This window comes from Trachypithecus francoisi, unplaced genomic scaffold (assembly GCF_009764315.1).
Source record: "Trachypithecus francoisi isolate TF-2019V2 unplaced genomic scaffold, Tfra_2.0 Lachesis_group6, whole genome shotgun sequence".
Taxonomy (NCBI): Eukaryota; Metazoa; Chordata; class Mammalia; order Primates; family Cercopithecidae; genus Trachypithecus; species Trachypithecus francoisi.
Genome location: NW_022681471.1, coordinates 41,301,561 through 41,315,576, shown reverse-complemented (window position 1 = coordinate 41,315,576; position 14,016 = coordinate 41,301,561). Strand labels below are relative to the sequence as shown.

Genomic DNA, 14,016 nt, shown 5'->3' with positions numbered 1-14,016 from the left:
TCTCTGCACCAAGCGGACCTAATAGACATCTATAGAACTCTCCACCCCAAATCAACAGAATATACATTCTTCTCAGCACCACATCGCACTTATTCCAAATTGACCACATAATTGGAAGTAAAGCACTCCTTAGCAAATGTACAAGAACAGAAATTATAACAAACTGTCTCTCAGACCACAGTGCAATCAAACTAGAACTCAGGACTAAGAAACTCAATCAAAACCGCTCAACTACATGGAAACTGAACAACCTGCTCCTGAATGACTACTGGGTACATAACGAAATGAAGGCAGAAATAAAGATGTTCTTTGAAACCAATGAGAACAAAGATACAACATACCAGAATCTCTGGGACACATTTAAAGCAGTGTGTAGAGGGAAATTTATAGCACTAAATGCCCACAAGAGAAAGCAGGAAAGATCTAAAATTGACACTCTAACATCACAATTAAAAGAACTGGAGAAGCAAGAGCAAACACATTCAAAAGCTAGCAGAAGGCAAGAAATAACTAAGATCAGAGCAGAACTGAAGGAGATAGAGACACAAAAAACCCTCCAAAAAATCAATGAATCCAGGAGTTGGTTTTTTGAAAAAATCAACAAAATTGACAGACCGCTAGCAAGACTAATAAAGAAGAAAAGAGAGAAGAATCAAATAGATGCAATAAAAAATGATAAAGGGGATATCACCACGGACCCCACAGAAATACAAACTACCATCAGAGAATACTATAAACACCTCTATGCAAATCAACTAGAAAATCTAGAAGAAATGGATAATTTCCTGGACACTTACACTCTCCAAGACTAAACCAGGAAGAAGTTGAATCCCTGAATAGACCAATAGCAGGCTCTGAAATTGAGGCAATAATTAATAGCCTACCAACCAAAAAAAGTCCAGGACCAGATGGATTCACAGCTGAATTCTACCAGAGGTACAAGGAGGAGCTGGTACCATTCCTTCTGAAACTATTCCAATCAATAGAAAAAGAGGGAATCCTCCCTAACTCATTTTATGAGGCCAACATCATCCTGATACCAAAGCCTGGCAGAGACACAACAAAAAAGGAAAATTTTAGACCAATATCCCTGATGAACATCGATGCAAAAATCCTCAATAAATACTGGCAAACCGGATTCAGCAGCACATCAAAAAGCTTATCCACCATGATCAAGTGGGCTTCATCCCTGGGATGCAAGGCTGGTTCAACATTCGCAAATCAATAAACGTAATCCAGCATATAAACAGAACCAAAGACAAGAACCACATGATTATCTCAATAGATGCAGAAAAGGCTTTTGACAAAATTCAACAGCCCTTCATGCTAAAAACGCTCAATAAATTCGGTATTGATGGAACGTACCTCAAAATAATAAAAGCTATTTATGACAAACCCACAGCCAATATCATACTGAATGGGCAAAAACTGGAAAAATTCCCTTTGAAAACTGGCACAAGACAGGGATGCCCTCTCTCACCACTCCTATTCAACATAGTGTTGGAAGTTCTGGCTAGGGCAATCAGGCAAGAGAAAGAAATCAAGGGTATCCAGTTAGGAAAAGAAGAAGTCAAATTGTCCCTGTTTGCAGATGACATGATTGTATATTTAGAAAACCCCATTGTCTCAGCCCAAAATCTCCTTAAGCTGATAAGCAACTTCAGCAAAGTCTCAGGATACAAAATTAATGTGCAAAAATCACAAGCATTCTTATACACCAGTAACAGACAAACAGAGAGCCAAATCATGAATGAACTTCCATTCACAATTGCTTCAAAGAGAATAAAATACCTAGGAATCCAACTTACAAGGGATGTAAAGGACCTCTTCAAGGAGAACTACAAACCACTGCTCAGTGAAATAAAAGAGGACACTAACAAATGGAAGAACATACCATGCTCATGGATAGGAAGAATCAATATCGTGAAAATGGCCATACTGCCCAAGGTTATTTATAGATTCAATGCCATCCCCATCAAGCTACCAATGAGTTTCTTCACAGAATTGGAAAAAACTGCTTTAAAGTTCATATGGAACCAAAAAAGAGCCCGCATTGCCAAGACAATCCTAAGTCAAAAGGACAAAGCTGGAGGCATCACGCTACCTGACTTCAAACTATACTACAAGGCTACAGTAACCAAAACAGCATGGTACTGGTACCAAAACAGAGATATAGACCAATGGAACAGAACAGAGTCCTCAGAAATAATACCACACACTACAGCCATCTGATCTTTGACAAACCTGAGAGAAACAAGAAATGGGGAAAGGATTCCCTATTTAATAAATGGTGCTGGGAAAATTGGCTAGCATAAGTAGAAAGCTGAAACTGGATCCTTTCCTTACTCCTTATATGAAAATTAATTCAAGATGGATTAGAGACTTAAATGTTAGACCTAATACCATAAAACCCTAGAAGAAAACCTAGGTAGTACCATTCAGGACATAGGCATGGGCAAGGACTTCATGTCTAAAACACCAAAAGCAACGGCAGCAAAAGCCAAAATTGACAAATGGGATCTAATTAAACTAAAGAGCTTCTGCACAGCAAAAGAAACTACCATCAGAGTGAACAGGCAACCTACAGAATGGGAGAAAATTTTTGCAATCTACTCATCTGACAAAGGGCTAATATCCAGAATCTACAAAGAACTCAAACAAATTTACAAGAAAAAAACAACCCCATCAAAAAGTGGGCAAAGGATATGAACAGACATTTCTCAAAAGAAGACATTCATACAGCCAACAGACACATGAAAAAATGCTCATCATCACTGCCATCAGAGAAATGCAAATCAAAACCACAATGAGATACCATCTCACACCAGTTAGAATGGCAATCATTAAAAAGTCAGGAAACAACAGGTGCTGGAGAGGATGTGGAGAAATAGGAACACTTTTACACTGTTGGTGGGATTGTAAACTAGTTCAACCATTATGGAAAACAGTATGGCGATTCCTCAAGGATCTAGAACTAGATGTACCATATGACCCAGCCATCCCACTACTGGGTATATACCCAAAGGATTATAAATCATGCTGCTATAAAGACACATGCACACGTATGTTTATTGCGGCACTATTCACAATAGCAAAGACTTGGAATCAACCCAAATGTCCATCTGTGACAGACTGGATTAAGAAAATGTGGCACATATACACCATGGAATACTATGCAGCCATAAAAAAGGATGAGTTTGCGTCCTTTGTAGGGACATGGATGCAGCTGGAAACCATCATTCTTAGCAAACTATCACAAGAACAGAAAACCAAACACCGCATGTTCTCACTCATAGGTGGGAACTGAACAATGAGATCACTTGGACTCGGGAAGGGGAACATCACACATCGGGGCCTATCATGGGGAGGGGGGAAGGGGGAGGGATTGCATTGGGATTATACCTGATATAAATGACGAATTGATGGGTGCTGACGAGTTGATGGGTGCAGCACACCAACATGGCACAAGTATACATATGTAACAAACCTGCACGTTATGCACATGTACCCTAGAACTTAAAGTATATAAAAAAAAAATCAATATAGGTGCATAAACAAGAAAACCAATGTTCAGTAAACATACAAACTTCAATCTATAAACCACTTAGCATCTATATCAGGGCAATAAAATATTCTTTCAAATGCTTGTTTATAAATTCTAGGTTGTCTTTCTTCTCACAATTGATTAGTCTTTCTGGCTCCTTTCAGATGTATGATTACACCTTATTACTTCACCATATGTTTATACATGATTGTAGAAAAGACATATTGAGTTTTTAATCATGATTGAGGTCCTTTGATGTAATGGTCTATTAACAGGCTGCCTATAACTGCCTTAGGAGCTTTGTCCTCAAAGAATGAAAATTCATTGTCAGATTATGTTAGGCCAGTATACCCAGTGGCATAAACAAAAACAAAATAAATATACAAAAACAAACCAAAAACAAACAAAAAAAACACCCATAATAGCACTGTCCAACAGAAATATAAACTATATTCATAACTTTAAATTTTCTAGTACCACATATTAAAAAGTAAAAAATAGGTGAAATAAATTGTAATCATATATTTATTAAGCCAATATATTCAAAATATCAGCATTTCAACATATAATCAATATAAGAAATATTAATTTAACATTTTACAATTTTTTGATATTAAGTATACAATATCTGGGATGTAATTTACACTTGAAACACATCTCAATTCAGGCTGGCCACATTTTAAGTGTTCTGTAGCCTTATGTGGCTATTTGCTATGTGGCCATATTAAACAGTGCAGACCTAAGCCATAGTTCATGGTTTTTAAACTTGAGCATGCATCAGGATCACCTGGAAGGCTTATTATAACACAGATCACTGGGCTCCACTTCCAGAGTTTTGATTCACAGGTCGGATGGAGCCTGAAAATTTGCATTTCTAACAGGTTCCTTAATGGTGCTAATGATGCTGATCCGGGAACCATGCTTTGAGAACCATGGCCATAGGTCTTTCAAAATCAAACTTTGGAACCATTTTACCACTGTATTAACATGAATGATCAAGAACTGTCCCTAGGTATTGTCGCTATTGTACCACAATGCTGTCGTATTATTGCAGTTTATAAAACATGGAAAATCTCCATTTAACTCATGGTTAATATTGAGCAATTATTCATGTGGATGAGTATTCTTTAGATCTTCATGTCTATTACTCTCTGAGTGCTTCTTTCCAGGAGGCTGGACAGGGAAGAGACATTTATTGGCTTGCTTTTCTTAGTATTTACAGAGCTATATTAATACAATATACATATGCATGCTCTGATCCTTAGGTAGAAAATAGTTCTTTTCAAGTGGACAAACTGTCAATCAGTAAATTGATAATCTTCCCAGTATAGATTCAAGGCTCTAAGAGCAATTAGTTTGATTTTTAATGTATTTCAAAAACATTGAACTTTAAAATATTAGGTGAATAATAGTCCACTGTTTTTCAGCTCAATGAGAATTTTTTTTAAAAAATACACTTCATGGTTGTTTAAGCCATGACATGAATTTATCTCTGAATAAGTTCAGAGATTATATTCAGGTGAGCAAGTCCTGGCCACCAAATTGTTGATGATTCTGATCATTTGTGAAAGATGTAGTTTCCTCCTATCCCTACATGCTTAAATATTTTCATTTCCTTTGTTTTATTTCTGAAGAAAAACAAAACAAAGGAGTTAATACCTGATCTATAAACTTTGTTTTTGTCACAAGAGTACAAAACAGCATCTGAGCCTCCATTGGCCCCTCCTGTGTCTGAGGAAGAAGATGAAGAGGAGGAAGAAGAAGAAGATGACAATGAGCCACCACCAGTTATCGCACCAAGACCAGAGCATACAAAATCAGTAAGTCACAAAGGACTATTTCCAAATGATTCAAAAGATGCCCTTTGGAATAGTCATAGAGTTAGAATATAGTTAATCTACTGCTACCTATTAAGCATCTTTTATGTTCCAAGAGCTAGAGTATAAAATATGACCAAGGTTTTGAGGATGCTGTTTGAGGATACAAGATTAGCACATTAAACAATTAGAGAATAATACCAAACAATACATACCTGCTAATAATAAAAATGTTGGAGAAGTTAAGATAAGGAAGGAAATCCATGTGAACCAGGTAGGAAGAATTACGTAAACAGAGGTCCTCAGACCACAATTAGCAAGGCATGTATAGGGACATCCAAAGTCTAGCTCCCATGATCTTTCAATGGTGTTGTACTTTCTGCTACTCAAAGTCCTTTTTTTTTCTGGTTTTTAAGAAAATACCACTTGTCTTTAAAAATTCATTGATATTACAATACATTGACTCCACATTCTTTCCTTGGCCTGCTGTTTTAATTGCAGAACTTTCTGTTTTTTTAGATCTACACTCGTTCTGTGGTTGAATCCATTGCTTCACCAGCAGCACCAAATAAAGAGGTCACACCACCCTCTGCTGAAAATGCCAATTCCAGTACTTTGTACAGGAACACAGATCGGCAAAGAAAAAAATCCAAGATGACAGATGAGGAGATCTTAGAGAAGCTAAGTGAGTACTTTTTGCCACGATTACTTTCTTCATGGGAGTGTTTCTCATAAGCCATTTAAAATGGGAATTGATCCTTTGAAAGTTTTAATCTGCTTATATGAACTCCAGACTTCCCAAAATTATGAGATGAAAAATTTGGGACTCACTGCATATGCCAGAACACTTTCTCCCTTCCACTCCTAATTTGACAGGAACTAAATATTTTTACTTGAAGGAATCAATTGAGGTGAAAATTGATAAGACAAATTAAGTAGCAAGTTTTAATATTACATCTTCAAAAGAGATAGAATAGTCTGATAAAATATGTTATGATCATAACCCAAGGGCCCTCAACTAATCAATAATGATAGATATGTTAACCTCAAAGCCCAACACAGTCAATCAAAACTTGTAACAACAAATAATATAGCTTTTTCCCTTAATTCAGAAGCATTTCTATGTGGCAGGAGAGACAGAACTAGCAAATGCTAGTAGCTTCCTTCCACAATGTCATTAGTGTGTACGTACTTGTGTGTACACACTTGTTGCCCCAGTTTTAGAAAACACTTACCTTCTAGTTACTTTTCTGGGTCAAGAAGATAAAAAAAAATGGATTATCTGCTGAAAAGTCAAAGATTTGTAAAGCATATTCATTAAACTTACTATAAAAGCATCTAACAAATTGCTAGATATCAGCAATAAGTGCCCTCCCCCTCCAACCCCAGTTTGACTAACTCCTACTCATCCTTCAAAACTCAGCTCAAAAGTTGCCTCCTCAGAAAAATGTTGCTTGTCTCTCCCAGTCCAAGTTAAGGGCGTCTCTTCCTTACCACTTTTATTAGAGCAAATATCAAACCATGTTAGTCTGACTTCTTCACTACACTGTGAGATTCTTAAGAGCAGGACTGTGCCCTTTTTTCCCTACATGTCCAACTCCTAGTTCATGCCTGTTACATAAGACATACAGCAAATGCTTGTTGAGTGAATGAATGAAAAAAAATAAGTAAACAAATACATCTTTACTGAGTTCCTACTTGTCTGTTCTATACAAGAAATTTTGGAGGACACAACAGAATGAAACTTTCCTGTCATCAAGAAATTTAATCTTTTTTGGAAAATATGATTTACTAGTATGATACAATTACAGCATAAGAGAATCTCATTTCATGTATATTTTTATTTAAAAGACCTCAGAAAAGGAAGAGAGTAATTCCCACTATAGGCCACAGGGAGGCTCTGCAGAGGTGGTGGTAGGATGATTTTGCCCTCCCAAGGACATTTAGCAACGTCTGAAGACTGTTTTTATTGTCCTGATTCAGAGATTGCTAGTAGCATCTAATGGGTAGAGGCCGAGGATGCTTCTAAACATCCTACGATGCATAGGACAGCTACCCTCCGTCCACCTTACAGTAAAGTATTATTCAGTCCAAAATGTCAACAGTACTGAGATTGAGGCATTTGAGTTAGATGCATTTGGAAAGGCAAAGGTCGGAGTTGCAGCTGTCAGTGAGCACTCAGAACTACAATTGCTAGATTTTTGCTGACTTTACTATTTATGATTAAATATGCCACTAGCACTGATACTAACCATTTGCTGTAATAACAGCAGTAGTAATTCTCATTTATTGGGCATCTTCTGGGTGGGCCACTTTACATGCATTATCATAGTTTCACGGTAGTTCCTTGCAGCTGATCCTAATATCCTCATTTTACAGATCAGTGAATGAAAGTAAGCTTTAAAAAGCTTAACTGACCAAGTCACCAAACTAATGTGTGGCACAGCCAAAGTTTGAACTGAGACCTGTTTACCTTCAAAGCTTACACCTTTTCCATTACCTACCTACTTTGCTTCTGCAACTGTCTATTTTTGTAAAAAGGAAGAACAAAATGAAAGAATTGCCTGGAATAATTTAAGTTCAATTATTCAGACAATTGCCACAATGTTTTTCTTTATTTTGCATATGTAGACATGACCTATATGATTATATCAGATTTTAAAAATCCAACAGCCTTGCTTTAATAAAATGACTGTTATTTGGTATCTGTTTCAAATCTCAATGGATGTATTACAACAAAAATGCTTGTATAGTTTTGTTAAGTTAGTTGACAGAGAAACAAGCATTATTTTCTTGGACCAAAATCTTGTTTTGCTTGTAAACTCTAATCGTGCTAGAGCTGTGTCCTTATTATTTGTTGTTTATTCTGCTCTACACTGAGCAACTTGGTGAAGAAGGGGAAGCTAATTTGATTACAGTTTAATTAAGAATTAAGTGGTTTTTTTTTTTGTCTCTACTGGACTTCATGCTTGGGCATAGAGATAGTCATTTTCCCTCTAGCCAGCAGGCCACCTGTGACTGCCAACCTTACATTGAATTTATAGATTTTGTCAGAGTGAACCTGCTGAGAAATGGAGCAGTGCTTCTCATGAAGCAGATCCAGTGAACTATACTCTAAAGTCCACAAAGTCAGACTTTCCTGCTCCACCATTACCCTCTCTGTGCCTTCTCTTTGCCATTACACCTTTGTCTAAGGATAACTTCAGACAAGTGACTTAACTCCTCTGAGCCTCAATTTTTAACCTGTGAAATGGAGATAAGAATCATAACTACATGTTTACAAAATTACATTTTTGTAAGAGATAAGGTCTGGCTCTGTTACCCAGGCTGGAGTACACTGGCACAATCATAGCTCACTGCAACCTTGACCTCGTGGCTCAAACAATCCACCTCAGCCTCCCAGGTAGCTATAATTTTAAGTATACGCCACCATGCCTGGCTATTTTTTTTTATTATTTTTTGTACATATGGGGTCTTGCTGTGTTGCCCAGGCTGGTCTTGAACTCCTGAGCTCAAGTAGTCCTCCTGCCTCAGCTTCCCAATGTGCTGGGATTACAGGAAGGAGCCACCAAGCCTAGCCCATTACTACATTTCAAGACTCTGTCTATAGGATGGATTTTAAGGAGCTCATCCTATGGTTAAGAGGTCAGATATTGGAGTCAGAAGGATCTACATTTAAATCACAGAACCATTGCTATTAGCTGTGTCACTTAGGGCCAGTTATTTAAATTTTCTGGACCTCCATTTTCTCATCTAAAAGTGGGGATAATGATAATATAAAAACCTCAGCAACAGTACCAGGCACATCATAGGGGCTCAATAAGTGGTAATTATTACTACATAAGTATAAAGCCTTAATAATATAATACAATGGGTCAAGCTTTAAAATAAGTCATCACTGGGTTTGAGTCTTAGACTTATACTAGCTGTATGTCCTTAGTCAAGTCACTTACATCTCCAAACATCATTTTCTTCATCTGAAAGATGGAGATAATAATTGTACCTACATAATAGGGGTTGTGTGAGTACTAAATGAGTTAAAGTACAAAAGACATCCAGCACAATAAACAGTAGTATAAAATTGTTATTATGCTATTTTAGAGTGAGAGCAATCATATTTTTCAGCATAAAAATGGGGTTATGGGTCTTAACAGTGTGACAGAATGATTGAAACCAGGAATAATCCCAGATGTATGATTACTGTACAGAAGCCATCAAGTATCTTGGACTCAAGGGCCCCATTGGAGCTTGGGAAAAAAGTAGAGCAGCCTGTGTTGAGAGGCAAAAGAGAGGAAAAAGGGAAACAGGGAAGTAGAAAGATGGTCAATATCCCATACCAGAGTGGACCTCATAAGCATGATGAAGAGTAGATGGCAGCCTCTACTAAATCATCCTCACCTTCAGTGTCAGGGGTCCGGTTACTAAGAGGTGGGCAGCCCAGACCACAGAGCTATTCTTCATCTTCCATGCAGATACTGATTGTGGTGGCCAGACCAAGAATCATTATTGGCTGAAATGAACAGGTCATCTTTCGGTTTTACACAGACAAATAGCCTGGGTCTGGCTTGTTCATTGTGATCTGTCCCGATCTGTTGAAAAATAAAGAAACAAGAACAGAAAACCAAACACTGCATGTTCTCACTCATAAGTGGGAGTTGAGCAATGAGAACACATGGATACAGGGAGGGGAACATCACACACTAGGATCGGGGTGTGGGGGGCTAGGGGAGGGATAGCATTAGGAGAAATACCTAATATAGATGACGAGTTGATGGGTGCAGCAAACCACCATAGCACTGTATACTTATGTAACAAAACTGCACGTTCTGCACATGTACCCCAAAACTTAAAATATAATAAAAAAGGAAATGCCCACATTTTAGTGACAAATTTCAAAAGCCATTGACTGTCAGTAAAGTTGTGTAATACAGGAAATTTGTCTTCAACCTCCTTCCTCTGGGCCCCACAATCACCAACTCCTTGCCTCGCGCCTCCCTCAGTATTCCCCACTCAAAGCCTTTTTCCTAATTCACCCTCCTATAGAACTGATATCAGTTTAGATAATTATTTTACTTTTTCTCAGAAATCAAAATCTTCATTATGCTAAAAGGATAATCTTTTAATGGTGGGAGTTCACCTTAGTCAGAAAATATATTGATGGGCTTTTCTGTCACTGAACTCATATCATAAATGCTACTTTCAAATATAAGTATTTAGTGTTCTTAAAACCTGTACTTTAAAATGAATAGTTTCTTTCTTATTTAGGAAGTTCTGGTAGGAAATTGTTCTGGTATTGCTTTTTTTTCTTTTGATTTTGATTTGCTGATTTTTAAAAACTTTCTCCCTATTGTGTCACAGTGTTTTTTCTCTATCATAATTTACAAAAGCAAATTATAATAACTAATGGAAAAGATCTCTTTAAAAGCTTGTTTTGTGATTGAGAATGGTAAACCAGGCCTCTAGTATACTTACCTGACATCAGTAGATGGCAGCACACACTCTGCTGTGAAGGGCAATGGGTGTGGAGACACCATTTTATTTTAATAGTAGTTAAGTTCAGAAGCGGAATCTCATCAAAATGGTTGTCTTTTGGTAATCCTCGTGAAAGGATTTATTTCCAGTTTTTTTCCCCCTGCATAACATGGAAATAAAGGTTGAATAATTTATTACCATAAAGCCACATTAACTGAACCCCACCAATTGGAATAGGTCATAATTCAGAAAGTGACTTGAGCTGAAGCTTATTTGATTTTTCTATATGGAAAAAAGTTTGCTTAGTAACTTAATAGTAAAACTTTTAGAAGACTATAAATTGCTTAATAAAATTATGGCTTCAAGTGACTTTAAAATCATTTCATTAAAATAAAAAAGTCCAGGCCCTTGCCCATTAATAGCTAATTTGAATAAGGATGGCTCTCAGTTATATAGAAATCTGTTAGACAAGTTGAAAAATAAAAAGGCCAACTCAGAAATTGCTAAATTGGTGGCATTCTATAGATATAGCTCAAGTAAAATATATTCTCCAATCCTTGCCTTAAACCATGGAGCATTTACAAACGGAAATAACTAATTGTATTTTACTGTAATTTGGAAAATATTCATTGAGTATTCAATATATTCTACACATGGCATTGTATGAGGAGGCACTGAAGATACAGAGATAAATAAGACATGGCTCCTTGTCCTTAAGACATAGTCTAAAAGGCGATATCAAATACCATGCACACACAAAGGAACCTATGCAGATGACTGCTTAGTGCAGAGAGTAACTCAGCACAAGTGTTACATTGTGACCAAGACCTTAAGTGAACCAGGAAGAACTGTGGAATTCCTATCATGTATATCAGATACATTTCTAGCCATAGATACAACATTGAATGGATGCCAGATGATTATGGAACCTTTAGTTCTAATTCTTGCAAGTCAAAGTTCCAAATAGATAGATATAGACATCTAATATATTAAGTACAGAGAGAGAGAGAGAGCAGGGCCAGAGAGAGAGAAGATACAGTAGTAGCACAGAAAAGTGAAGCTGTTAATTATTCAAAGGGATCAGAGAAAGCTTCCTAGAAGAGGCAACATCTAAACAAAGTTTTGAAGCATGACTGGGAACTTGCCACAGAGAAAATATGGGAAGGACATTTCAGGCAGCGAATGGCATGTAAAGAAGACTTGAAGGCATATGTCTGGGAACTCTGACTTATTCGGTGTTACTTGAATAAAGAATTGGTGGTATATGGTGACACTGGTGTTGTAGGAGAGGAAACTGAACTTTTAAGCAGGAGCTGATCGTGAGCTACCATTAGTTTGTCATGCTCAGAGCATAAAGTTCTAGTGAGGAAGTGGTAAATGATGAGAAGAGAATGAAGCGGGAGCCAGATTAGGAACCTTGCATTGCCAAGGAGTTTTGGCTTTCATCTGTAGGTGTTAGGGAGCTATCAAGTAATCCTGAACCAGAGAATCACATCATCAGGTCTGCACTTAGAGGATCCTGATAGAGATGTAGAGCCTTGACTAGAGGGGGCAGCAGCTAGACTAGGAGTCTAGCTAGGAGGCTGTTGGAATAACCCAGGGAAAAGATAATGAGAGCCCAACTAAAGCAGTAGTAATGAGGAAGGAACACATTCAAAAGACGTCTAGGAGGTAACAAGATATAGGCCCTTGGTGAACAACTACATGTGATAAGTGATAGTAAGAGACAAAGTAAGAGTCAATGATGACTCGCAGATTTCTAACTCAGGCTACTGAGTAGATGGACTGACAGTACTACAGACTGATAGTGGAAATACAAAATAAAAAGCATTATAACAACCCATATATTAGCTAAGTGTTATTTAACTTAATTGAAAAGTGAACTTTCATTAAAAAAAAAAAAAAAAAAAAACCAACAACTTGATGAGTAATCCATGCGTGAAATGTTTAACTGATTATTTTTCTCAAGGTATGCTGTCTACTGTTAGGTCTAAATTAAGTTGTCTACCAGCCCAGAGAATAGACTGTTGTATAAATTAGCATGAAGTATTATCTGTAGCATATAATTGAGCACTGAAATCATATTTTCTTGTTCTTATTCATTTAATCAACAAATATTTGTTTAGTAGCAGCCACTGTTCTAGGCTCCAAGTTACAGGGATGAAAAGACAAAGTTCCTGCCCTCGAGAAGCAGCATGTAAGTCTCAGTGAAATGATCAGAGAAGACTTCATAGAGGTGGATAATTTGAGATTTTATTTAATGACAAGAATTCATGGGTTAGATAGGAAAGGAAAAGGGGGAGCACATGCAAAGACCTAAGCACTAGATAGTGATAGCATTACTAGGATATAAAGTAGTAAGGGGGAGAAAAAGAATAATATAAGCTAGACTGGTTAGATAGGAGCCAGATGATGCTGAATGGTGAAGGGCCTCTCTGTTTAACTACAGAAATTGGATTTGATCTTGCAGTGGGCAGGAGCTTTTGAGGAATCATGAACAGTGGAGCAAAATCATTCTGATATAGAGTTATTATACATCTCAGTCTGTCCAGGACAGTCTCATTTTATGAATAATATGGTCACCCTTTTCCAAAGGCGTGGTGTAAGAGGAACTAGAGAAAGCAGAGTCTATAAGTAGGTTATGACTGGCACAATTGTTTGAATAAGAAGTATTGAAGGCCCGAACAATAACAGTGGCCATGGGCATACAGAGAAGAGTATGAATACGAGTGACAACTAGAAGATAGAATCTACAGATCTTCTCTTGATTAGTTCATATGTGAAAATCTTGTCTTACCAACCAACCGTACACTTACTTGTACTATGTGTTAGTAAGATATAACTCAAAGGTAATTATACTGACATGTTTGCTTCCAAAAGAAAGGCGGGCCAGAGGCATCCAAATAAATGATGCCCTTCAAAGTAGTACCCTTGAGAAGCTGCACCCTTATTCCCACGATGGTTCTATAATCCCAAGTTTTTTCTGGACCTATTTGAACACTGCATTGAGGAGTCAATGCCACTTCTGTAGTATTTATTCTGAGTGATAGCAAGTATTCATCCTCTGAGTGATGGATTGGATTTTTTTTGAAATAGCAAAACTAATATTTTTAAAGAGCCAAATATGATCAATTAATAGTTTTCTTATGTAGCTTATAAACTTACTAAAAATGTTTGGAGCAA

General features: G+C 37.1%; 1 protein-coding gene across 2 annotated transcripts in view; it reads left to right on the top strand.

Moving 5' to 3' along the window:
* PAK3 (p21 (RAC1) activated kinase 3) overlaps positions 1 to 14,016 on the top strand; it is a 137,539-nt gene that overhangs the window by 66,820 nt on the left and 56,703 nt on the right. For both annotated transcript variants that reach the window (XM_033201166.1, XM_033201167.1), the window contains exons 10-11: positions 5,234 to 5,364; positions 5,881 to 6,046. In XM_033201166.1, the coding sequence (XP_033057057.1) occupies positions 6,016 to 6,046 (31 nt within the window). In that variant the 5' untranslated portion in view covers positions 5,234 to 5,364; positions 5,881 to 6,015. The remainder of the gene's footprint in view (positions 1 to 5,233; positions 5,365 to 5,880; positions 6,047 to 14,016) is intronic.